General features: G+C 41.2%; 2 protein-coding genes across 4 annotated transcripts; both read right to left on the reverse strand.

The window, feature by feature from the left end:
• Nucleotides 1-175: 175 nt before the first annotated feature.
• On the reverse strand, nucleotides 176-4,345 carry LOC144526278 (D-serine dehydratase). 2 transcript variants are annotated; one of them, XM_078263641.1, is made up of 11 exons: nucleotides 4,262-4,345; nucleotides 3,584-3,739; nucleotides 3,356-3,485; nucleotides 2,637-2,687; nucleotides 2,357-2,507; nucleotides 2,080-2,260; nucleotides 1,524-1,642; nucleotides 1,211-1,337; nucleotides 746-808; nucleotides 558-663; nucleotides 176-461 (listed from the first exon to the last, which is right to left on the reverse strand). In XM_078263641.1, exons 2-11 carry the CDS (start codon nucleotides 3,727-3,729, stop codon nucleotides 372-374), a joined length of 1,164 nt encoding a protein of 387 aa, XP_078119767.1. In that variant the 5' UTR covers nucleotides 3,730-3,739; nucleotides 4,262-4,345; the 3' UTR covers nucleotides 176-371. The 2 variants fall into 2 exon arrangements, with proteins under 2 accessions (XP_078119767.1, XP_078119768.1); XM_078263642.1 differs by lacking the exon at nucleotides 2,637-2,687.
• Nucleotides 4,346-9,772: 5,427 nt separating this feature from the next.
• col6a2 (collagen, type VI, alpha 2) lies at nucleotides 9,773-23,574 on the reverse strand. Of its 2 annotated transcripts, XM_078264656.1 has the most exons (32): nucleotides 23,369-23,573; nucleotides 21,030-21,121; nucleotides 20,771-20,871; nucleotides 20,485-20,628; nucleotides 19,082-19,450; nucleotides 18,967-18,987; nucleotides 18,809-18,874; nucleotides 18,601-18,699; nucleotides 18,470-18,496; nucleotides 18,261-18,287; nucleotides 18,103-18,147; nucleotides 17,547-17,600; nucleotides 17,394-17,456; nucleotides 17,177-17,239; nucleotides 17,004-17,057; nucleotides 16,883-16,918; nucleotides 16,726-16,788; nucleotides 16,526-16,588; nucleotides 16,356-16,418; nucleotides 16,210-16,272; nucleotides 16,063-16,113; nucleotides 15,880-15,978; nucleotides 15,725-15,787; nucleotides 15,423-15,458; nucleotides 15,288-15,333; nucleotides 15,044-15,196; nucleotides 14,841-14,935; nucleotides 14,194-14,375; nucleotides 13,918-14,099; nucleotides 13,769-13,807; nucleotides 11,375-11,709; nucleotides 9,773-10,889 (listed from the first exon to the last, which is right to left on the reverse strand). In XM_078264656.1, exons 2-32 carry the CDS (start codon nucleotides 21,103-21,105, stop codon nucleotides 10,620-10,622), a joined length of 3,048 nt encoding a protein of 1,015 aa, XP_078120782.1. In that variant the 5' UTR covers nucleotides 21,106-21,121; nucleotides 23,369-23,573; the 3' UTR covers nucleotides 9,773-10,619. The 2 variants fall into 2 exon arrangements, with proteins under 2 accessions (XP_078120782.1, XP_078120783.1); XM_078264657.1 differs by lacking the exons at nucleotides 9,773-10,889; nucleotides 11,375-11,709 and adding an exon at nucleotides 12,940-13,093 and having other exon boundaries at nucleotides 23,369-23,574.
• Between the last annotated feature and the right edge of the window lie 3,618 nt (nucleotides 23,575-27,192).

Here is a 27,192-nt window from a genome sequence, read left to right on the forward strand (position 1 = left end):
CTGCCGTCTTGGTCTTAGTATTGACATTCAAATACTGACTCATTTAAAAAACACTTTTAGGTGGCATTGATGAAATGATTAGAATAAAACATGGTCCACAAGTTTTTATTTTTATTTCAATCATTTAAAAACATACAGGTGTTTTTTTCTATATCCCCCCCCCCTCCACCCCACGTTGCTTTAGATAAAACATTTGGGGAAATAGGTCTAGAAAAAGTACTACGTATTACGTAATCAGTGGTTTGGAATACATCTACACTTGTATTTTGGGATGAACTACAGGTGACATGAGTAGCTCCAAGAAGTCCTTCTGCAGTGTTCATTTAACTATCCTAACAAGGTCATGTATGAGTGAACAGTTGGCTAGCTGTTCACCACCCGCGTGTTGGTGTCCACTTCCCCAGCAGACGGCCCTCAGAGTGCACATGGTACACGGGATGCATCGCTGCAGTTGCACACGACTGTAAAAATGAACAGAGACAGGGTCAAACCAGAGAAGAATGACACAACAAAACCAACACAGCATTAAGCTTTACTCCATATTGAATTGTACTAACATGGTATGGGATCAGTGTGAGCAGAGAGCCCAGGGGGTATTTGCTGTAGTCCAGCAGTCCTGAGATGGGCTCCACTCTACCGTGCTCCTGGGTCATAGACAACAACCTGGGGGGAAATATATTTCATCAGAACTTCAGCCAAACTTAAGTTTAGTATTAAGACTAGAGACTCGAGAAGATAGCTTTACTTAAGGTTTGGGTGTCCTTCAATCACAGCATATCCAGTGGGAAGTTTTCCAGCTCCGTCTAGACTGAGAGCAGTGAGCAAAAAAGGGTTTAAAGACCAATAATAACACTAGATAGCTGCAATGATGATATAAAGAAAAATCAGTAATGAAGTTGTGAGTAAAAAATGTGTTGTGTAAATGTATCTGCTCCAGTTGGGGAGCATTAGGTGAATTGAGAGTAAATTAATTGGAATAAGTTATTGTTTTTTTACCCTCAAACTCCTTCCCCTAACATCACTCACGGTGTGTGAGGGGAGCCACACACCGTTCATTTGCACACACTTAGATGACACAGAGCTGGTTTAAAATTGGCAAAGTATCCCTATAAGTATGCTATTATACAAGGATTATGTCAGCGGAAAACAGTAAGCAGGTGAAGTCCATTGTGCAACCAAAAAGCAGGCTGAACAATATTGATGAAGGTACCTGAGTCCACACCATCCACAGTCAATCAGGAGCTGGTTCCTGTGAGGACAGTGTCCGATGACTCTTGTCAAAACTCTCACAGCCACATCCTCCAGACTGCACGAGCCAATCACAGACTGCTGCACATCTAGAAGAAGGCAAAAAAACAAAACACAAAAAAGCATCATCACCGTTGAATTTTTTTATGATATTTTTAGGGCTTTTTCATTTATTAGTACAGCTTTTCAGTACGCTAATTTCAATAAAAAAAAAAAAAAAAAAACAGCACACACAAACTGTTACACTGATACAACAGCAATATCCATACACACACCATAGAAGCCATAGTTTCCAGGATGCACCTCACTGAGCTGCGCCATGTCTTTGACTGGGTAACTACATGAAGGGGTGGAGCCAATGCTTGATTTACAGGTGATGCCAACAACCTTTAGTCTGCCCAAAAACAAACCCAGAGAAGTTTACAGAATCATTGTATCAAGACAGCATTTCATAGGAAACAAAGACAATAGATTATTTACTTGCGCTGAAGGCTTAATGTAATAACGGTCATTAAGGTAATACCACTTAAATCTGAATTAATTACATTTTAGTCCATTTGGGGGCAGTGCAACCATCTGCAAACACAACCCTGACATATTACCATATAAAAGGTAATATGGCAAACATGTTAGCAAACAGTTGACTATTTACACACCCAGTAGACATGAAACAACATTAGCATCCAAGTTCAACAGTGAGTCCAATTGGACTTCCTTAAAAAGCTATTGGTACACTAGTACATGCCAGTTAAAAGTAAACCAAATTATATTTACAAAAAATGAGAAAATCCATAACCAACCATTCTCTGTAGCAGGTTACATATGACATACTTTTCCATGAACTGCAGAGTCAAGTCAGTGGTTTCCTGGGCAACAGCCTGTATTTTCTCAACTCCTCTGCAGTTATAGGTGTTCCCACAGTGAGCGTACACTCCTGTTAGTTCCACGCCCTCCGTCTCGGCAATGGCCTGAGCCAATCTGAGTGCCTCAGGTTCTGAGTGCAGGACACCAGCTACGGCAAAAAACAAAACAGAAGATCAGCAGGCACTTGACTTCCACAGCTCGACAGCCAATGATGAGCTGTGTCCTGGTTTCCCTGCTTCTTTACCTCTCCCATTTCCACAGTCGAGTTTGAGCCAGACGTGCCAGAGCCGACCGTCTCTCAGGGGTCTCTTTTTGAGCTGCTCCAGAGCATGAGGATGATCCAGTAAAACTTGGAAGAGATCCAGCCTCTCTGACAGGGCTGCACAGCGCTCCACCTATGAACAACCACAGACATAAATTAATGTGATTGGTATTTGGAGTATGGTTGGGAGATGAGACCTAAAATATATAAAAGCTATGAGAAATTACTGTATATAAAATGTATGTCAATTGCATTTACCTACGTGTAATTGATTAGTTGATAGGCAGAAAATCAATATGTGGATGAAATGAATCTGCTGTGAAAAAGCAAAAAGCTATTTCCTTAGTTAATACTACATGCTACTGTACATACTTATAGCATAAAGTATTTACTACATGCTAATTGTCATAAGTAGAATACTCTATAATTTGCAGTTAGTATGCAGGAAACTAATTGAACCATTAGAAACAAAACAAAGCAAAATGTTATTTTCTACATTTGCCATTAAATCTTTTGTTTTTCAAGATCTACATGGAGCTGTTTAACCACCACCTGCAAGTTATTTTGATGATATGTAGCTGTGAGCAGCTCCAATTTTACATTCATGCGTAGACATTTTGACTTGTCATAGTACAGTAGGAAAAGCAGTACTGTAGGTAAAGGTGTAACTGAATGATGGCTTCATTTAAAGTGAATAGCAGGAACCTGAAACTGAAGCAAGTGGCTAAATGGAATTAAGCCATCATTAATCTTATTATTTACGCCAGGGTTTTTCCTACTGTGGCGCTGTCAAAATGTCTTCTGTGAAAAGGTTTATGGGACAATAGTCACTCAAAAATCGAAGGGATTTTTGGGTCCATTTTGACTTACCTTTAACTTAATTTTGTCCAATTTTTAAAACATACTACTGCTTTCAAAACGCACTACATATTCAAAACGTATTGATATGGAAAGAGTCTTTTTTGTGTAATTTGAAAGGACCTTATCAAAGGGAAGAGAGTATGCATAGAGGATGTCATCAAATCCGTGGTCGGCATAAAAACAGGCCTCTGCCAGTGTGGAAACCACAATGCACCTCCGTGATCCACCCGTCATTATGTCAGCACACTCACTAGACATGGCAACACAAATGCACAGACCTTATCAGTATCCCTTACATATAGCAGATGTGTATGAATATGTTGTACGAGTGTGTTTCTGTATTCATACAGGGTTTTGTGGGTCTTCATGTGCGGCCGAAGCTGGACCCCCAAATTCTGACAGCGTTTGATCATCCTCTCAGCATTTCTCTTCACTTTGTCTACATCCACCACCAGAGCAGGGGTACACAGGGTGGAGAGGGCCTCTCCCTCCATACTGGCAGCACTGGAACACGAACACACACACACACACACACACACACACACACACACACACACACACACACACACACACACACAATATTTCGTGCAATTAAATTATTGTGCATGACTGGCTTCTAGGCTTCAACTAACTAGTGACAGTGACACTATGCCTCAGAGAGTTTTCTTATTATTATCGCAAATATGGAATGGGATATTGAATGTTCTAGCCTTGTTTTTATGCTCATTCTAAGTCATGTTATTTCCTTATTGTAAAGTGTGTAAAAATATAAAGAAATGACCACCACAGTAGCACACATACATACAGTACTCCCCCCAATTGTGTAGTTTTTTTTTTTACAAAGGGGTTATGTAATGTAGACCTTTGACAGCTAACGTAAAGTATTGCCTGAGATGTTTTCTGTTTAAACAACCTTAATTTTTCACTAAATACTTAGCAACTTTTATCAATTCTTCCATATATCTCAGCGAATATTACAGTAATAGAAGACTACGGAGCTAGCATTTATCATTGTAGATGACTTACCGTTTGGCAGTGAATCTAATTTCTCGCCGAGATGCCGTTTGTTGTGGTCACGTTACTCACGGTGTCCCGAGTGCGCAAACTTCCTGACCGGATGCTGTCATTCCCTGATGTTTTTTATTTTTATTTTTATTTTTTATTGCAGAATACATTTGTTACAATTTGTCAAAAAAGGAAATTGAACTTGTAGAACACAAATCATTTTGTTACAGATCATGTTTTCATAAAGAATAAAAAAAATAAGTAAGAAAGTAAAAAAAAGATCAGTCAATAGATATACAGATGAAAGAAATATCATATAACAAGTAGTCAGTAAAACAATTATAAACAACAAAAGTACATAGCCAGAGTATCAGACAGTAAAAATCAGTTAAATTAATTATACAGTTAAATCAGATATGCATTGCATGCATTTTGATGCTGATTTACCCTCTAATCCAGAAATACAATCTATATAATTTTTTAAGTCAAGTTTAAAAACATTGAAAATGGGTTTGTTTTTCATAAACTTCGACTTTATAAATAAAGAATTTTCCAAGCAGAATTATTAAGTTGACTATATATTGTACAGAGGAGTTTGAGTCAGAAAAGTAAAAGAAGATATCAAAATTAGATAAATGTATGTTTGAGCCAAATTGACCATTAATGAAACATTGTATGTCATTCCACAGAGAAGAGCTATGTGAACAGCTATAGAATAAATGGTCTAACGTTTCTGTTTCCATAAAGCAAAAGCTGCATTTTTCGTCTACGGCAGGGATACATTTAGAGATAATCTTGTTACAGGGGTAAAAATGGTGAAATTTTTTAAATGATATTTCTTTTACTTTGTTTGTAATTAAAAAATGTATGTGGGTTACTCCATGCTCTATTCCAGTTAATATTTTCATATAAGGGGGACCATTTGTATCTGGAGGCAGGGATGGATTTTGCACATAAAAGGTCTTTTATTACTTTGTTGTTGACTTTTCTGTCTAGAAAAGATAGACCATTTATTGAAACACTACTGGAGAAAGATATATTAAATTGATCCAAATCTGTCTCATCTCTAAGTAGGGTGATGATCCCATGGGGTATAGCTCTGGTTACAATATCACATTCTTTTCTTGGAGGATGGAAATTAAATTTATGGGTGAAGTCGTCATAAGTTAAAACTTGATTTGAGTTATTTAATAATTGGGTTACCAGTAGAATATCATGTTTAAACCAGTTTTCTATAAAGAGAGTCTTGTTTCTATATATGCTGTTCATGTTGTTCCAGATAAAACATTTGTGAGGGGAGAAATTGTGTTTGTATAGAAGAGACCAACAAGTTAGAGCCTGTTTATGGAAGTTTGACAATGTGACAGGCAGTCTGTTAATGGAGTATATGGGCATTGAAGCAAAAGTGTGATTTTACCAAGTTTTTCAAAGATAAAGTTTGGCACAATGTTCCACAAACTGTTTGGATTTTTCAAAAATCTTTTAATCCAGTTGATTTTTAATATCTCATTGAAGAGTGAGAAGTCAATTACCGATAAACCCCCCTCCTCAATTTTATTAGTCAAGATGTTTTTCCTAATTTTATGGGGCTTCTTCCTCCATATAAAGTTATATAATAGTTTGTCTAGATTGGCACATTGTAACTTAGGTATTTCAATTGAAGTAAATAAATATGCTGCTCTCATTGATGTAAAGCAGCGCGGCAGAATCAGAACAAGCAAGCGGCTGGACTGTCAGTACCCGATCCGTACCGCCAGTACTGACATGGACCCTTCTTCTTCTTCTTCTTCTTCTTCTTCTTCTTCTTCTTCTTCTTCTTCTTCTTCTTCTTCTTCTTCTTCTTCTTCTTCACTTAGTTAATGGCGGATTGCAAACAACTTTTAGGTGCATACCGCCACATACTGTGCTGGAGTGTGTATCATCATGTCATTGTACAATTATTTTAAGTTCTACTCAACAACCCTGCAGCTTTTAAAAATTTAAATAACGCCTTCCTGGTGATCCTGATCTCCTCTCCCTCCCCTTCTGATCCCAGTATCCCTACCAGAGTCCACTCCTGCCCTGCCTTCTGAACTTTATCTTTAAACACCTCATGCAATGTGGAATACAATATTATGTTCAGCATTTTCTTTAACCCCACAGTTTTCACAGTTCTCACTATTCTTTTTCCACATTACAGATTTTTGTATTTTATAATATCTCCTTCCTTTTTTGTCGTCCTCCCACCATTTCTGCCATATTTCAAGGCCTTTCTTCTTAACCACCGCTTTTCCTTCGCCTTTTCCTAGTGGAATAGGAACTGTTATTTCCTTTAGTAATGCCTCTTTAGCCAGTTTGTCTGCACCCTCGTTCCCTTTTACCCCCTCATGTGCCGGCACCCAACAAAACTGAATGTCTGTGCCACCCCGGTGTAATCTTAGCAAACTATCAGATGTCATGGACTGTATGCTTTTTATGACAGCTAAAGAGTCTGTGCATAGCACCACCCTATCAGGTCTGACTTCTTCAACCCACTGTAATGCAATGATGGCTGCCACCATTTCTGCTGTATATACCGATAACTGGTCAGACAATCTAACCCTTCTCTTTTCTTTTTAAACTACTTTAAGTGAAAGTCATGGAGGAATAATAAAATAACAAGTAGCATATAAGGCGATATGACGGCGTCAAAACTGCACGCAGCCTGATGACGTATAGTGTTGCTCCTCCTTCTGTGCAGTATAGGCCAAGGGGCAAGGAGGTGTGCCAGTTTAGCTGGTGATCATGTTAACTGGTGATATTTGCATTAAATTAGTGAATATTCAACAAGGCCCTGCCCTGCGTCCGCCCCTCGAGTGCCAGAGGCTCACATTTTCACGAAGTGTTTGCAAGTGAGACAAAATAATGGATATCGCTGAAAACATCACCAGTTTATGTGTAATACATGTCCGTTTCAGCATTATCCACACAAATATGACACATACTGTATGAACGGGAAAAAAATAGCTGGGATTCGAACCTTGGATGTCATGGCCAAAAAAAAAGTTGACAGACTAACTTCTATGTCATCTATACAACTACACTACACATCACTGAAATAACTTTGTGATTTCTATCTATATATTGCACTTTTAGTCTAAGTTAACACAGGTTAACATATGAGAGAATATACGGCCATGTGGTGCCACTGGTGATATCACAATTTAACATGGGAAACTGCAAGCCTCGAAACATTAAAGTAGGTTCATCTTTGCCTCACATACCAAAACCTAACTGATGTACAACAAACTGGAATGACCCCACATAACACTTTATTCCGTTTTGTGCAAACGTGATCTTTTATCATTGTTGTGGGCCATCTCATATGAAGAATGTGTAGGCCTATCTCAGCAAAAACAGTCTCTTTCAACCCGTGCCACAGGTCAACTGATTATAGTTGTGTTTAATTTCATTAGACCCATATTAGGAATCTGAAACAGCAACATATCTGAATGTTATCAAACTCTCTCAGTACATCGAAGTTTTTGTAATCATATACCATAATGACCATTTTGTGTCTTCAAAGTAGGCCAACAAATTATGTGTGGGATAAATAAAAGTAAAACTCGGAGAAAATAAGCTTCATATGTTCTTCACTTTAAATCACTAGACTTTTGCTGCAACTCACTTCATAACTTAACAGAGACTAAGATAACGAAGTCGCCCGAGAGAAAACGAGGATCAGCACTTTGCTGCAAAACATTCAATGGCCATACGGTCAACAATAGTGTATCTATGGCTACTATAAGACCAAAATCGCGATTCTGGGTCGTCACAGACATACTATGGGTCTAATAAAATTAAACACAACTATAATCAGTTGACTTGTGGCACAGGTTGAAAGAGACTGTGCTGAGATAGGCCTACACATTCTTCGTATGAGATGGCCCACAATAACAATGATAAATGATCACGTTTGCGCATGACTGATGTGTTTCATTTTTACCCCCAAAACAGGATAAAGTGTTGAGTGGGGTCATGCCTGTTTGTTGTACATCAGTTAGGTTTTGGTATGTGAGGCAAAGATGAACCTACTTTAATGTTTCGAGGCTTGCAGTTTCCCATGTTAAATTGTGATATCACCAGTTAACATAGGCGTATATTTCTCTCATATGTTAACCTGTGTTAACTTAGACTCAAAGTCCAATATATAGATAGAAATCACAAAGTTATTTCAGTGATGTGTAGGGTAGTTGTATAGATGACATAGAAGCTAGTCTGTCAACTTTTTTGGCCATGACATCCAAGGTTTGAATCCCAGCTAGATCTCTAGTGCGTTGTTTCGTTTTATTTTTTTCCGTTCATACAGTATGTGTCGTATTCGAGTGGATAATGCTTAAACGGACATGTATTACACATAAACTGGTGATGTTTTCAGCGATATCCATTATTTTGTCTCACTTGCAAACACTTCGTGAAAATGTGAGCCTCTGGCACTCGAGGGGCGGAGGCAGAGCAGAACGCAGGGCAGGGCCTTGTTGAATATTCACTGATTTCATGCAAATATCACCAGTTAACATGATCACCAGCTAAACTGGCACACCGGCCTACTATATTTGTTTACTGATTAGGATCAGAAAAACGTTTGTGTATTTTTGTTTATAGGTTCCTTATGTGTATGTATATTTTATGTGATGTGTTTTTTTGTTGTTACTCTAAAACATTGTATTGGGTATTTGTACGTATCTGGCATTTATTGTAAGTTTTGATGAATAAAGTTTTTGACTTCTTCTGCCCTCTGTAAATGCGTTGCCTATTGTATTTTCAAATATTTCTAGGTTGGTTGCAACCACTGGTTGACCACCAATGACTTTTACAGTCGCAACAAAAAAGTAGTAGGCCTAATAGTTATGCATTTAAATTAGTAGGCTTCAAAAATATTAGCAATACAATATAGTTCTAACAGTTAAAGTACTCATTATGCAGAATGGCCTATTTCAGAAATATATATATATATATATATAGCCTATTATATTACTATATAAATATACATTAATGTGTTCATCACTTAAATCTTGCAGCTGGTAAAGGTGGGATTAATTTGAGTTACTTTATAAACTCCTGGGTAGCTTATTAGCTTATTTGATTTGACAGAATGTTTTATATTTTGCATTAATAACCCAAATCTGCAAAGTAGCAAATAACAAACTGCCAAATCAATGTAATGCAGTAAAAAGTACTGCATTGTATGTTTGCCTATAAAATGTGTAGACTTTCAGAATTATATAACGTAATAGATAAGTCTGAATACACTGATGACTTTGCTGCTTTGTATTTCTGTTCACAGCAGAGGGAGCCAGATGCACAACACCCATTTTTACACTCAATGTCATGACTCAAACAGAGAATTTCCCTTATGACATAAACAATAATTTGGGAACACATTTGGGAACAAATTATTTTGTTATTATGGAGGGGGGATACATATTACATTCCAAAAGGATGAAATGTATGTATGTTTGTGTTTCTCTCTTCTTTACTGAAAGTTATTCCTGAGAGCCACTTCCTTCCTGCTAAGATTACAGTGATTTAATGACAAATTGCACATGGATCAAAAACACAACACATCACGCATTTATATATCTTGCAAACACAAAAGACAGTGCTGGGGTAACCACATAAGGGTTTATTTGGACATCATGTTTACAGATTTGGTTCTTTTATGTTTGTCTGTCAAATCATGTGTAAATAAGTACAGCATATGTGTGTGCTTGTGTGTGATTCTCATGTGCCTGAGTGTAGGACATTACCGTAATGTGAGATTCTATTTCCCCCTGAAGAAGATATGTCTACATGATTTCCCCCCTGAAACAAACTACAGTAATTACAGCATAACATGATGTAAAAAAAAGTTTTCAGAACCACTGACATGGCTTTGTCCTTTTTTTTCTACTTTAGCACCGTTAAAGTAAATACTGACTTTGTGAAGACAGACAGTGTGTGTGTGTGTGTGTGTGTGTGAAAGAGAGAGCGACACACTGCAAACTGAAAATCAATACAAAATAAAACCAAAATAAAGCGTACAATTAGTTTCGTACACATTCAATATTCATACACCCTTCTCTGGGATACTTATGAGTGTCTTTGGTTGGAAGGGCTGACCAATTTAGAATTAATATAACAATCAAGTTACAAATGTGTTTGTGTGAGTGTGCAGCTGGTCCTACATTGTATTGGCTTTTGTAAATTAATCTTCACCCATAACAACAGGATATGTAGCCGCCTCAGTGCCTTACATCCAGTTATAAATGATCACAGAGATTTGCTGATGGCTCTGTGTGTGTTTACGTGTATGCTGAAGGAGCTGGCCTTTCTTTAATTCTATGGGTTCTAATTGTATGGAGAGAGTTACAGTTCCTCATTAGCATATCCAGCGGATAAAGCGCTCAAAGAATGAGGGTTTGTTCAGCATGCTGTAGTCAGCTCCTCTAAAGACGGCCGACATGTCCCCTAGCGACACCTTCTGCAGCACCTCTTCATCTGTGTCTGTTCCGATGGCGATGACCGTGGGAACGCCTTCCGCTCGCCTCATAGCAGACAAGCCCTCATCCAGTTGCTCACTGGCTGTGATGCCATCAGTGATGAACACAAAGGCCAGCTCAGCGTTGCGACGAGCCAAGCGGTCTCCCTGCTACAAACACAACATGCAATGTTAAGGGAATACACTGTTTGGCTTTCTTGCCAAGAGTTAGATGATAAGATTGATACCACTCTCATATTTGTGTGTTTATATGGAGCTTGAGCCACACGGAAATTAGCTTAGCTTAGCATAAAGACAGGAAGGAGGACAAAAACAGATAGTATAACCAAACTACACGATTGTCACAAATGATATATGTATTTTTGAAAACCAGGTGAGCAGTTTCTCCCTGCTTCCAATCTTTAAGCTAATGACCTCCTGGCTCCAGCTCTGTACTTAAAAGAATAGTGTGACATTCTGGGATATATGCTTATTTGCTTTCTTGCCAAGAGATAAGATGAGAAGATTGATACCAGAGTGGTATTGATCTTCTTCTCTTGCTCAAGAAAGCGAATCGCCAAAAATCTTTAAGTATTCCTTTACATGTTTCTGGCATAGGTTACCTTCCTACAAATCCAAGACATGTTTATTTATACCTTTGGAACCACCAGATTGTTGACAGCATGGATAATGGCGCTGCCCAGAGCTGAAGAGGAGTCCATGTAGGTCACCCTTGCCAGCGAATCAGAGATCACTGTAAGATTGTGAGTGAGCGCAAACTCCACCCTCTGTTCTGTAGGGCTGCCGTACTGCAGCAGAGCTAAGCGGGCATTCCTCTCGTCTGAACGGCTGTTGGCAAGGGTGAGCTGGCGAGCTACATTCTCGATAAACTCTTTGGCCCTGCGGTGGGCCTCCAGTCCCATCCTCTCAGAACCATCCAACAGGAACACCACATCCACTGGCCGCTGAACACAGCTAGCCACGGCAGGCTCTGGAACAGACGCACACACATACATGAAGTTTTAAATCAAACATGATGTTCAGCAAGCTACAGCCAGAACACAGATGCTCAGAGGTCAAAGCCAGCAAAACATATACTGTAACATAGTGTACTAGCTGTCTTCATCTATCCCTTCTCATATCAATAGTGACCTCATCAAGAAAGCATTTTTTAGTTTGCTCTATGATTTTATTCTCTTGAGATGGCATAAAAACATGAATACATTTTATACAAAACAACATAGTTCACATCAGCAAGTTTCAATCACAGTTGATACCATAACATTTGGTAAAAGCCATGTAGTCAGTTTCCTCTAGTCATCATACAAGCTAAGCCACATGCAAAAAACCATGCACCAATCAAGGGCATTACATACAAGAGTTCCTTAATTGTCAGTGCCATGTCAATTAACCAAACATCCACAAACACCAACTTCTGACTCATATGCAGTAGGCTATACTGAGTGTATTTTCCACATGTCATGGCCTTTTCATCAACATGACTCATTCACAGAGCACAAGAATAAAAAAGTAAAGGCCGTAACCATGGATATGTGGAAAACAGCAATAGAAATGCCATCAGAGTGATTCAGCAAGCTTGTCATTCACAATGGAAATGAGGCTTCATCAAAAGAGCCACTGTACACTATACAGGAGCAACATGAATGGCTCTGCAGACCAATCTGCCACCAACAAATGGACAACATCCACTTTGCAAGTAAATGGAAAACGTTCCTCCACTAAGGTGGAAGAAATGATATGTATCTTTCAAACAGACTTTTTTTGAGAGACAGCTCCATGTAGGTTATTCAAAAATATTCTATGAGCAGAGGGATCATCCCATTTTGAATGTTGGCCAATCATTACAGTACAGTACAGTAGTGTACATCAAGTATAAGGCTGCTCTGAAACGTTAGGACATGGCCAGCTTTATATCATGCAGTCCTTTTGCTTCAGCCCAGGTGTAAATTGCACCCGTAGAGTAAAAAAAAAAAAGCCCACAATTTTAATAAAATCTACTCTACGTCCAGCAGTAAGCTTATTAGTTATTGGCGTCCATAATGGCGAGATAGCGGTTAGCATATTAGCGTTAGCAGAGTCCTAAGGCTTTCTCTGGGTCTCCCATAATGTCTCCATAGACATATTTGAAGGAGTTGATGAACAGCTGGGTCCACTGCTGTCTGTCCGCTCCATGGGCGAGTTTGGCTCTCTGGGCTGTGTACGCCATAGTTGCAACGCCAACCCCGTACTGCTGCTCACTCAGGTTGTTTAGCAGGCTGGTCACACCCTCCAAAGAGGTGGGGACCAATGAGGGACTGCCTTCCTCGGCCAGTGGCTTCCAGGGGGAAGGGGCTTGCCCGCTGTGACGCCCCCTCCTGAAACAAGCGGGCGGAGTAACATTGTGGGCGGGGTCCCACAGACACGACGCACCAACATAGCCAACAAAGATGCCGGAGCTACACTGAGGTGCACTAAATTGTAAGTTTGGTCTTGTGTGTTGGCTTTACAGCGACATGAATTAACTGCATCATAGCAAAGGAGGTAAAATGATGTGTGTAAATAAACATATTGACCTAAATGTAAGCCACAACATGTGTAATCCTAGCTAGCTTAAAGGCATCACTATGCTACAACCAAACTAGTTGGTACCAGGTGTTGTCCGCACGTCTGAAGGCCAAAATATTTATACTTTAAATGTTCTGAATAGCCACATTTGAAGGTAGGGCAAAAAGCCTGCTGTCAGAAAGGTGCAGGGTGTGTTGAAACATAAAAATGGGTAAAACAGTGCACACTTTTGGACAATCTCTCCTCAAAGTTGCACTTGGTTGTACACACACGAAAAGTGACGGAAGAAGTTGTGTAAAGAATGTTGTGTAAAATATACAAAAATTGCCTGACATATGCCCCTGAAATCAAATGCTTTTTGAGACTGTTTGATAATTTGACAAGCACTTCATTGAAGCATATTGACACCTTAATAATGCTAGTTACCCAGGCATACATGCTGAAAATGGAGACACTAAGTGATACATAATATTTTAAAATCTTACCTGATTTACAAGGGAGATCAGGGCATATGATGACAGGCTCTAAAATGAAGATAAAGACAAATGTCAGACAAAAAGGACTAAAGAAAACAGCTTCATAATCCACCAGATAAACGTACTGTATGTTATGTGTGCTTTCCTAGTGAGTGTACCTGGGCAGAGCACGGTTTCAATCTTGTTAATGAACTCCTCTGCCACCAGGTCTGCAAAGCGCTTCATGCCCAGCACCCTGCCATCTTTCTGGCAGGCAATGCTCTTCAGACTCTCATTCTCCTCAATCTGGTCGAACATGTCTCCGATTCCGATGGCACTCACATCAACAGTGGTATTTTGTCTAACACAAACACAAGCAATGAGATAGATAGAACATTTTTCTTCCACATAATAGCTCATTCTAAATCTCAAAATACAGCCCCAGTGTCAGGCACCTGCAGAGGTAGTCGAGCAGCTGGTCGTCATCTCTGGGGTCGAAGCGTCCATCTGTGATGACAACAACGGTGACTTTGGCTTTGGCTCTGCGGCTGTCCCTAATCAGATTGTCATAGGCGTACTTCAGAGCCGATGGAGTCCATGTTCCTCCAGCAATCCACTCCAAGCGTTTCACTGCATCCTGAAAAGTCAGTCAAGAATGTGAGAGATGTGTATGTACAGTGGTACATGATGTGAGATCAGTACTTAGAGTGGACACGAGGAAGATCATGATTCCATTTTTTTATACAAAGTGCCCATGTTCATAGTCATGTAGAAAAATGTCACCCAGTAGAATGGTTTGATGTATTCTTTTAAAAATAATAATGCATGCATGTACGTATGTATGTTTGTTTGTATTTATGTATGTATGTATGTATGTATGTATGTATGTATTGGTAAATGTCAGAAATATATTGAGAGGAACATGTAAACATAACTGTGATGACTCCCATCTGCCTTATGTGTGCAGACAGCACATTGGGTCTGACAGCACATCAGCCCTGATTAATTAAGAAACATCTGGACAAAAGAGACAAAAGAACAGTCTGTGTACACCCTAAAAATACATTTCAAAGCAGTTGGCACATGTGTTTGTGTTTGAGACCTTGAAAGCAGCCAGTGAATCGATCTTGGGGTCGTTGAGCCGGATGGCCTGGAAGGTTCCACTGTGACTGTACTGAACAACTCCCACTCTTGTGCCTGGGAACACAGGCAACCGTGTTTACGCCAAGTTGGCAGCCATCTTGTAAAGTTTTTTAGACTAATTCTGTAGTCATCTAAAAAGCAAGGGAACATGTGCATGTCTACCTGTGACTGAATTAGGGTCTTTGGCAAGGGATCCCAGTTTGTTGATGGTGTTGATGACAAAGTTCTTTTCCAGGGTGAAGTTAGTCATACCCACTGACTCGGAGCTGTCGATCACAAACACAATGTCCAGGGCTCCGCAGTGTTTCTCACAATCTGCAGACAAATACACAGACTGTAAGAATCTGATAGCCTATCAGAGCATGTTCAGACCACTGAATAGAAACACAGTGGTAACTAAACTCACCACAACAGCCACATGTTTCCCTGATGTAGTTCATAACATCACATTCCTGCAGTAAAAAAAAAACATAATATCATATCTATCATGTTTCTGTTGATGTGCCAGTGACAAAAGAGTGGTTAGATGAAATGCTCTTACAGTGAGGCCGGGATCTCCCTCAGGGCCAGGATCTCCCTGTGGAGGAAGAGAACACAGAAATATCACATCCTGCCTCTCAGCTATCGTCTGGTTTGGGATTGCAAGCAGATAAAGCTAATCAGAAGTAAACATCAGCTTAGGTTGGCATTTCCTAGCTGGATGCAACTCCCTATATTAGTGAGTAGAAAAGCACCTGTATGAACTAGATTTTGGAAATTAAGCTTCATAATAAAAATATTTGAAACAGAAAAGCACCTGTATGTGTGTTTTCCTGATCTACAGTGCGGTTTTTGTATACTTACATCACGCCCAAGCTCTCCTCTTGGCCCTCTTAGGCCAGGTTCACCCGGAGATCCTGGCTCACCCTGTTGTAAGCAGAAAAAATAGCATTGTGCACCTGTACTGTACACCTCTTGCTCCAGTAACAGCATACATCCAACTACAATGAGTTACTCACGCCCTCTCCCAAAGGTCCTTTATCTCCTGGTTCACCCTTTGGACCACAGTCTCCTCTGCTGCCGCGAGGTCCACGATTGCCCTTCTCTCCTCTCTCACCCTGTACAACAGCGGAGGAAAGTCTCAGGCGAGTGTGTCACTCCGGCTAGCAAATGCAACGAGACAAAGTGCATGTGTACATTACCGATGATCCTCTTGGCCCAGGATAGCTGAAGCCAGGTCTTCCAGGGTCTCCCTGAATAGAGACAAAAGGAACAGTCAAGACAAACTGCAGCTATAGGGACCCTAAAAAGGGACCAAGGAAAATGCTAACACACTTTCACACACATACCTTTGGTCCAATCTGTCCAGGATCGCCTCTTGGTCCAGCATCACCAGAGTCGCCTCTGGTACCCTATAATACCAACAGTGTTAATGTAAACTAGATTATGTAATGTATCTTTTTAACATGATGCTCAAATGAGACCCTTAACCTACATTTTTCCCAGCCTCTCCTGGTGCCCCCGGTGGTCCCCTGGGGCCTGGCAGGCCATTGTCTCCCTGTCAGAGGACAGAAAGTGGTGCAACAATAGTGGTTAGATTAAAGAGTTGTGTATGGTGTTCATATTAACATATACAGATAATAAATATAATATGACTCTTCTCACCTTTGTTCCTTTGTTTCCGGATTCACCTGGAAGTCCTCTCAAGCCCTCTGGCCCCATTTCACCCTGAAACATAAAATCAGCATTGAGCCCCCTAGTGGTGGAGTAATGTCTCATAATGAAGGAAATCCTTTGAGTCAAGGCAAAAAGTTCGGAATACAGAAATATTTCGCTCTTGTGCATCTGTGTACACAATTTCCTACCTTGTCTCCCTTAACTCCATCTGACCCTTGAGCACCCTTTGGCCCATAGTCTCCTCTTCTCCCCTAGAACACAAAAACAATTGGAAAGTCAACATAAAGCCATGCAGGCGAATGATGAAGGGGAACATTATAACTTGGGTGAATCAGATGTTCTTACCGGTTCTCCTCTGAGTCCTCCACTTCCAGGGACTCCCTAAGAACAACAACACACAGGTGAGCTACATGATGCATATAATATAATGAGTGTTTTTGAATGTATTTCTGTCTGTCTGTCTTACTGGGTTTCCTTTCAGTCCAGGGGCGCCAGGTGATCCAGGACTTCCCCTCTCTCCCTATGGAAGAAACACCAGAGTTTAGCCTTTCACCTCCAACATTCCTTAAACCATTTAACATGACCTCAGGCCTAATATCTGCCAAAGCAAAGAGCAGCTATCCCTGTCCCCAGGTTTACCTTTGGTCCAGCCTCTCCGGACAGGCCAGGGGGACCAGGTCTTCCAGGGCGACCGGGATCACCCTAAAGATGACACACACACACACACACACACACACACACACACACACACACACACACACACACACACACACACACACACACACAGAGTCAGGCAGAGTTTAACCACATATTGGATTGCTGATATAGTTTTTGTTTTTAAGTGAAGACCATGTACCTTGTCTCCATTAGTACCAGGAAAACCACGTTCACCGACGTCTCCAGGGTGACCATCAGGACCCTACAAAGCATCAAACACACAACATAAATAGGCCATAACACAACACATTATGGCTGTACTGATCATTTCAACTAGTGTTGAATGTCATACTCTGTCGCCTGGGTCTCCTTTGCAGCCGGGAGCGCCGATCCTTCCAATTTTACCCTGGTGAGAAGAATAAGATAAAGGGGAAAAAACTGAATAGAATCAGTTTTAGTAAGTCTGTAATAACTCTAAGTTGCATCTTGTTCCCTTAAAGGTGCCGTAGGTAGGATTGCGAAGATCCAGGACTTAGCCAAAACATTTGAACATCAAAAAACTTCTCAGTCCCTCCCCCCCTTTCCGCTAAAGCCCAAAATGGTCTCCTAAGCCCCTACCCCCACAAGGGAGAATGAATGCGTGTGCCTGAGCAGTGATTGACACGCAGTTAGACACCCCCCTGGCCCTGATATGTATATCTGAACAGGGAGCGGTGGACTTTTGCAAATCGCACTACAGGCTGTAGGTGGTGCCACAGGAGCCAGATTTTTTTTTAAATGACCTGCTTCATGTAGTTCTACTCGAACATAGGGTCAGTTTCAGCAAATATGACAGAAAGTTAGTTTTATAAGTCTTACCTACTGCACCTTTAATGTACTCCTCAATATCAGCCTTATACAGCACCTACCTTTTGTCCATCTGTACCATTGCGCCCTGCAATGCCAGCCACGCCCTAACGTAAAAGAAAAGAGACACTTAGAAGAGAAAGACCGATAACTTTACAAAATGAATGATAATTAACAGATTTGGTTAAGTAATAAATCATAAATGAGAAAAAAGTCCTACCTTTTTCCCCTGAGTACCAATCTCTCCCTGTGGGCAGACACAAGATCAGCAGTCATTTTACTACGATTAATATGTGCTTATTCAACAGATTATGAACTCATTTGACTCCAGATTTTATTATCTTTCATCTACAAACCCATTCATTTATTCAAAGACTTAAGTCATGCATTGATGAACCTAATCCACACAAAAGGAAAGTGATGCCTCACCTTATCGCCTTGTACACCTGGTTGTCCCTACAGAGAGGAAAAAGCGAAAAGAAAAATCGTTTATGACACTATAGATACAAATAAACGTAGTAAATATGGGCGGATGGGTAGCTGGATGTTCAGTGTCTTACTTTGCTACCAGGCTGACCGATGGGACCCTCGATACCGGGGTCTCCTGGGCGACCTTTTAATCCTTTCAGACCTGGGTCGCCGTTGTCTCCTTTAGCTCCCTACAGTCAACGAGTTAAAAGGAGAAAATATGTCAATGAAAAGGATGAGGATGAAAGTCACGAGTGTGCAGTTTCTGTAAGTGTGTGTGTACGTGTGTGTGAAGCTCACTTTTTGTCCTCTGGGACCTGTTGGACCTTCAGGCCCTGGTGTCTCCAGACAGGTCACATTGTAACACTATGTCATACAGGAAATGAATACATACAGTCAGTGTTGATACAGTCTGAAACATAAATCTTTATGATTATTAGTTGTGTGTGTATTCTTACCTGTACAAACGCCAAATGTTTCTGTGAACACAAATGGAACAAAGTGTGAGCAGGAGAGGCATTCAGCATGTTTCGTGTTTCTCTGTGTGTCTCTGTGGGTGTGTTTGTGTGTTACCATGGTGTCGATGATGCGGTTAATGGTGTCTTCATGTATGATGGCTCTGCCCTGGCTCAGATCCACAGCCATGAAATCCCTCCTGTAGACACTCGCAGGAGAGTTGGCAATCTCCCTCAGCCCCGTCTCTTCGATGTTCTTCGATGCTGCCACGACAAACATATGGATCTCCTTTTCGCGAGCCCTCTCTGCTGCCATTTTGATGCCCCCGCATGGGTTTGCAGTCACGTGGCCGTCGGTGATGACCACAGCGAATCGGACCAAACCGGGGCTGGTGGTAGAGGGGTAGCGCAGCATTTTCTCGGTCATGTTGGTGAGGGCGCAGTCGATGTGAGTACCCTTACCGAGGTATTGGATTCCCTTGACGCCCTGGAAACATTGACAAGTGTGACTTGTTAAGGCTGAATTACAAATCAGGAAAAGCAGGCAACTGCCCAGGGACCCAAGACCCTCAGGGGCCCTGAAGGTATCTGCGTCACTTTGGGGTAATTTGATTAATTGATTGATATAAATTGAAATGGTATGGGACTAAAGGTGGCTCCTGCATTTTAACCTAATCTTCAGATGCTGTGTCGAAATAATAAAATAAATAACCACGGAACACATTTTGGGGATACACTTATTCGTTATCTGGCGAAGAATTAGATGAGAAGATCGATACTCTCATATGTACCCGTTTAATATATTGTCAGTTAGCTTAGCACAAAAACTAGCCTTGCTGTATGTAAAAACAGCAATGGTTATGCGCTGGACTATTTCTTGGCTGGGACCAGTTGCCAGGTGACCATCGGAGACTCCAGGAAGTTACTGCTCCGAGTCAGGAAATAGTCTGGCACATAATTCCCCATACAATGGCTAATTGGCATTTTTACACGTTGGTTTTTGTATGAATTAAACAAACAATATATAACTTGTTAATTTGTGAGCTTTAGAAGTGCTGGTAGGTAGATTTAGTTGAGACCCAGGCAAACTGTTTCCCCGTTTCCAGTCTTTGTGCTAAGCTGTTGTCATTGGCATCAACAAGTGTGTGGTGAGCTAAAAAACAAACACGAAGACGTCATCTCTCCACATATTTGCCCCTTTTTTCTCCATACAGTATAAAACTCCTGTTGTGTGCGGTCACAGGTCAGAAATCTCCATCGAGATTCATTGGAAGGAAAGACATACATTTAACAAAGATGCGGAACTCCATTATTTAATTTAGCTGCCATCATGTGATGTTGCCTGGTGCAGCTTTAACCAGCATTGTACATCATTTGTAGGCTAAATGTCAGAGTTATTTAATTCCTCTAATTCAGTACTTGGTTAGGTACATAAAACACCCAAATGTGATCTAAAAAAAACTATTTAATCTTAAACTTGATGGTATCTGGGATGTGAAGGGATGTGTGTGTGTCACTTACAGTGATGAAATTGCTCTTGGGTCCGATGGTACTGAACTCTTTCTGGATCTGGGAGAAGTGCAGTCCACCGATGTTCCAGTTGATCCGCACGACACCTTTAAGTTCAGCATCTACCAAACGCTCTGCAAACAGCTCAGCGAATTGCTACAACAACAAGGTACAACACATTATACAACATGGCTAATGCAGCCCACTTGGTTGACTGTCATTATGGGATGGTGACACTATAAAACAGGGATATTTTGTGTTAAGGCTTAAATGATAAAATTGCAGAAAAATGAGGAACCTTGATGCTCTCCACCAGCGCTCCAGGGGGTGGCTCCTGCAGGGCGATGGTCTCAGATGTGTCTATGGTGAAGTACACGTCTACTGCACAATCATTCTTCTCTGGAGGAAATAGAAAAAAACACAGGTAAAGCTTCCATGAAAAGTGCAATGCATTTAAATCAGCAAGATGAAATGCTCCATGTTATATCACTAAAACTGTTCACATTTTCACATGCCATGTTACTATAGCTGTGAGGGATCAGGTTCATGGCACTCACTGCTGCACTCTGTTGGCTGGCCGTGAGTCAGGGCTCCAAAAAGAAGACAGAGCACGATGACCTCTAACCCCAGCATCTTCCTCTTCTCCTGTCTGACACAAGGGCACAAGACACTCCACTGAGCCAACAATCTGCTTGTGTATTTCTCACTTTATGTCTCAAGATCAATAAATTGAAAAAAGAACTCATGGAAAAGACAGAAGATACAGAAAAAACACTGAATCGCAGAAATGGAAAGACATGTTGATGTTGATGTTGACATGTGACAGAAAAAAGGATTATATGTGGTTATCTTAAAATAACCAGCAGTCTAATAGCCTTTCACTGTGGTGTAGTCTAATGATACAGAATTGTCTTGTCATTTCACATTATTATTGTCATGTAATTATTTGGTAGTAGTTGATTGCCAAAATATTCAGAAAAATATTTATAATTTCTTTTTCTAGATTCTGCATCAGTTAATTGTATGAAGAACATTGACTATACTGACAAAATGGCTGCCACACAGTTATGTAATAGGTTTAAAAAGTTGGTAGAGCGGGTGCCCATATATAGAGGTTTACTCGTTGACGCAGCAGGCCTGGGTTCGACTCCTACCTGCGGCCCTTTGCTGCATGTCATCCTCTCTCCCCCTTAATTTCTTCAGCTGTCCTGTCAATAAAGGCCTAAAAATGCCCAAAAAATAATCTTTAAAAAAAAGAGTTACACATGGCTTTTCTTTCTTGTGTTTAATGGTGGACATAGAAACGACAGAGGCTGGACGAAGTGACTGATCTTAACATAGGCTAACATTTGCCTTATAATGGATTATTCATGCAGAAACCCGGACAAAGGAAGCAAACATGCTGCCAAACCTCAGCCATAACCAATAGAAGTTCAATCAGATGCACTAAATATATACAGGCCTAAGTGCTTGAACGACTAACCGTTTCACCAAATGAAACATGAAATTCCGAGGCTTAAAAATGGAACTTATTACCTTATCTAAACATAGCACCTCATTGTTTTCAAGTCAAGACAAGATTTTACAAACATGACTCTGCGTGATGACACAAAATGAACAGACATGCATTTGCAGCAGAGAGCCCTCCAGAGGCTTTCCCTTCCCTCGCAGCAAACCTCTGTTCACCTGTTTGGGGGCCCTGGCACATTGATCCTTATTTGTAATTTGACTAAACACAAATTTATGTAGGGATATGCATCATGTAGTCTCACATTGCCAGACCTTCCTCCACAGTGCTGCGAAGGAGGGTCTCGCTAGTCCATACAGTATTCCAGGATAGAGGAGAGGAGGGAGAAAAATTGTGCTCTGGTTTATTGGCATTTCTTAATTAAATTCTGACAAGACAGGTAATCGTGCTGGACCTGCCTGTCCCTTGTTATTCCAGGTGTGCATATTCCAAAACAAATTATTGATCAGATTACCACAAACCAACCAGCTGACACACACTTGATAAGAGGCCTTCAGGGCCCCTGAGAGGTGGGGCCCGGGACAGTGCACACTTTGCTTGATTATTAATCCCACTCTGCTGGATGTGCAGAAAAGAAGGGCATCTGGAGGGCAGCTGACAGCCCTTACGTCCATTGAACACTCAGCACACTGGTAGTAACGTGTCAATAAAGCCTACAGTTGGTCTATCAGGCCCTCTTCATCAGCTACAAGATCTCAGCCAGCGAGTGTCCACCACTAGACATCCTGCCAACTGTATTCACTACATCTTTACAAGTGACTAATCGGAGAAAACTTATTCCTCTTAAGAAAAACATTTATAATATAAATGTCACTGTAAATAAATGCAAGCAGTTTGCCTGTAAGGTAGTTAGGTAGTAGGTATGTAATGTAATTTCAAGTACATTCAATTTACACTAACTATAAAAAATATTTTCAGACATAATTTTAAGAAAATTTTAAAGTGCACACCAACCAGCCACGCGCTTTGCTGTGGCTCCCTCTGGCGTACGGACAGCTGTGAACTGTGAAGGAGTCGCTCCTGCAGATGTTCCCACTCCTCTCCCACTGTCCAGGTCATGGGAGTGAGTGGGAGACCCCATAGCCTTTCACCACTTCACAGGTAAATATCATGTAAGACCATGCAGAGATACCAGCACGACTGATAGAGCCCATCTTTTATGTATGTTTTTTGTCCCTTAGGTTATTACTTGGATTTTTGGAAGTTTGTTATTGCGCAGCGGTTTGGTTTGGCGGGGAAAACCCCTCATTTCTGTTGATGAGAGTAAGTTTGAAGACAAAGAGAAAGACAGATAGAGACACAAGGAGAAAGAAGGAGACAAACAGAGGGAGAGAGAGATTGGTAGTTGTGCGTAAAAGTGCTGCTTACCTGAACTCTTTCCAACAACTTCAAAACTTCGTTAGCAGCTGATCCTCTGTTGATTTATCTTCTCATATCAGCAGGAGGTAAAAGCCGAGAAAGAAAAGGGAGATACGGGAGTTAGAAAATGGGAAACAAAGCTCTGGATGGGCTTTCACTTCCCGCAGAAGAGCCGTCCGTTCGCTCTCCTGTCCCGGTCCAGCCCCAGCAACAAGCTCTGATCCCTCCTCCTGTACGCGTACGACGCACCCCAGTGCCCACTGCTGTCCGCTTGGAGGCGCCATGGCTCCTCAGGAGCCCGTGTAAGGGCGCGCGCGTGTACCCCCAGTATTACTGCCATGAACCAGTAAAAGAGGATGCCAAAGCGCAGTTTGAGTTTTGAACAGCCACCCCCCCCCCTCTTTCCACAAACAGATTGTAATGCCCTTTTAGTATCAATAGATATTACATTTTTATGGACGTGTCCCTCAGCCGAACACATGGGAACCCTGGGGACACTGAGCTTTCATGTCCCTGAGATAGAGCATTAAGGAGGTTTTCACAGTTAATCTCACACATGTGGTGAGTCAGTTTGAAAAAGAACAGGATAAAGAGTAGACGTAACCCCCATACTCATAAACACACACACACACACACACACACACACACACACACACACACACACACACACACACACACACACACACACACACACACACACACAAATGGACCCTGCTTATGTCTGGTGGTCTGGTTACAATTAGTAGGCAGAGTGAGAGGAGTTTATACTCGATATAAACACCAACAGACTGCTCATGAGTCTGCTCACCATGTTTATACGCATGTAGGTGCATCAGCTGCATGTCTGCCTATCCATATGTGTTAGAGTGTTGGTGGGAGGTCTCCCTGTGAGAGGATTTACCATGTTTGTACACATCTGCACAGACACTTACTTCTACACATGTAAAGCATGTAAAGCGTATTTCTTGTCAGTTCATTGTTGCTAATTATATGTTGTAGACAAACACTTGAGCATATCAGAAGGTCTAATTTGCTTAAATTCTCTGATGTGGCCTGCAGAGATGCAAACGCATTAACCAGTAACACTTCGACTAATGTTTTATCCAGGCCAGGATACGGGAGGCGATGTCGTGAACAGGCTTTTACTAGGGCTGCACGATATGAGGAAAATATTCAATATGTGATAATGTTGTTGGATATCGCGATATTACTTATTACTTGCGATAAATAAACAGATTAAAGTGGACTCAGTTCTGCCTTACTGCTGCTTTCAGTATTCTGCTGGAAGACCACAAATTGCTTGTTGAATTTAAAACAAATAAAAGGAAACCATTTCCAACATTCTTTTATTGAACAAACTGAACATTGAATTGAATAAAAAGGCACCACTTGGAAAAGAATGACAATGTTACATTTTAAAGTGCAGTTTTCTACTGATATTTGATTTCAACTATATTTCAACAAAAAAAATCTCTGGAAGAGACTGGAATCCATATCTTTAAGAATATCACATCAGGGACATTTGATGAAAGTTTGATCTGACCTTATCCGTCATTAGACATGGCTGATGTCGCACTTGCAGAACATATATATAGACACACGTTTTCCCGTTTGAATCCCTCATGCTTTTTAACTTTATCTGAAGGTACAATGGGCTGTGATCAGTCTAGGGGTGGTTGGAGGTGAGACAGCAGTCCGCATTTTACTTAGTGCAAAGAAAAGAAGAGTAGGAGGAGGAGAAGGGCAGCTTCTGGACAGAGTTATTACTCTATAAAGCGGTTCTCTCTGTCTTGGCCCGTGAAGAGTTTTTCCTTAAAAAGAGAAGAAGAGAGTGGAGCAGTGAGTGTGTGCGTGTGCGTGTGCGTGTGATTGAGAGGGTGGGGGGGTTCTGGTCTCTCTTAAAAGTGTGACTCATAGAATAGGAATGACCTCCCTCCCAAATAAGAGTAAACCAGTCTCTGTTCCCCTCTTTCTCACACATACACACACACACTTTTTTTTTTCATTATTTCTTTCACATGGACTGAAAGAACGTTACAGTCTGGGGGGATTTCTGTATAATCAGTTCCAGAATCATAAACAGCTCTACTCTCCCAACATCGCTATAACTTCTCTCTCACTATTCCATGGAAAACACACGAGGAGCGACTCAATTTTTGTCATATGCAAACAAGCACAAAGACAAAAGACAAGGCGACAATATAGACATAAAAGCAAAGCAAGCATATGCACGCACATGCACTAATCCACACATTCAAACAGCAGATACATGTTCATCTGCAGCATGCCCAGATACGACTGTCTGCATGTATGGGAGTGAGACCGTTCTGTCAGATGTTTTCCAGTGCAGATCCTAAATCTGAAATGCTATACACTGGTATATATTAAAGAACAAACACACAAGATATTACATTTAACTTATGATAAGCTAACATTTACTTCTCTTTTCCTTGGCTTCTTTTTTGGAATCTTTCCCCCCCCTTTCCGCCAGATGTGCTTTCTGTTCAGACAAGACAGCTGGGAGTCGTTACCTCAGTGCATCATGAACACACACACACACACACACACACACACACACACACACACACACACACACACACACACACACACACACACACACACACACACACACACACACACACACACACACACACACACACACACACACACACACACACACACACACACACACTCTCTCTCTCTCTCTCACACACACACACACACACACACACACACACACACACACACACACACACACACACACACACAGACAGGGTTGTGCACACATCATGAACACGTACGATTAAGTTCATGTGCAAAACTACCAGTCACTACCAGTGAATTTCGGTGGAAAAAGGTTGTTCTGAGGTCTGACAGTAAGATGGTAGTGAGAGGTCCAATTGCTAGGGCTTCAGAAAAAAAGGAGAGAGGAAATTGGGTCTTAGACAAATGACAGAGGAGCCAAGACAAATTTCTGAGGAAAAGTCCCCCCACACACACACACACACACACACACACACACACACACACACACACACACACACACACACACACACACACACTCTCTCTCTCTCTCACACACACACACACACACACACACATCTCTCTCTCTCTCTCTCTCTCTCTCACACACACACACACACACACACACACACACACACACACACACACCTCTCTCTCTCTCTCTCTCTCTCTCTCTCTCTCTCTCTCTCTCTCTCACACACACACACACACACACACACACACACACACACACACACACACACACACACACACACAGACAGGGTTGTGCACACATCATGAACACGTACGATTAAGTTCATGTGCAAAACTACCAGTCACTACCAGTGAATTTCGGTGGAAAAAGGTTGTTCTGAGGTCTGAGAGTAAGATGGTAGTGAGAGGTCCAATTGCTAGGGCTTCAGAAAAAAAGGAGAGAGGAAATTGGGTCTTAGACAAATGACAGAGGAGCCAAGACAAATTTCTGAGGAAAAGTCCCCCCCACACACAAACACTCAGCCACATACACACAGCTATACATGCACGGATGCTGTAAGTCATGCTCAGAAATATGCATCACCATGCAAGTGGCCACACAAACAAACAAACTAATACACACACACAAACAGGGGCTCTGTGGAATGCTCTGATAAGGGCAGTTTTGCCTCCTGTTCTTCAGAAAAGATTTACACAGGAAGAGATGTATCAAAAAGACATGCAGCGCACACACGTGCACACACTCTCATACAAATGCACACAGCAAAGATCAAAACAATGGCTCAAAATCAGGACCACAGGAAAAAAACAGTAAAGTAACTTAAACTGTTCCACTG

This window comes from Sander vitreus, chromosome 12 (assembly GCF_031162955.1).
Source record: "Sander vitreus isolate 19-12246 chromosome 12, sanVit1, whole genome shotgun sequence".
Lineage (NCBI taxonomy): Eukaryota > Metazoa > Chordata > Actinopteri > Perciformes > Percidae > Sander > Sander vitreus.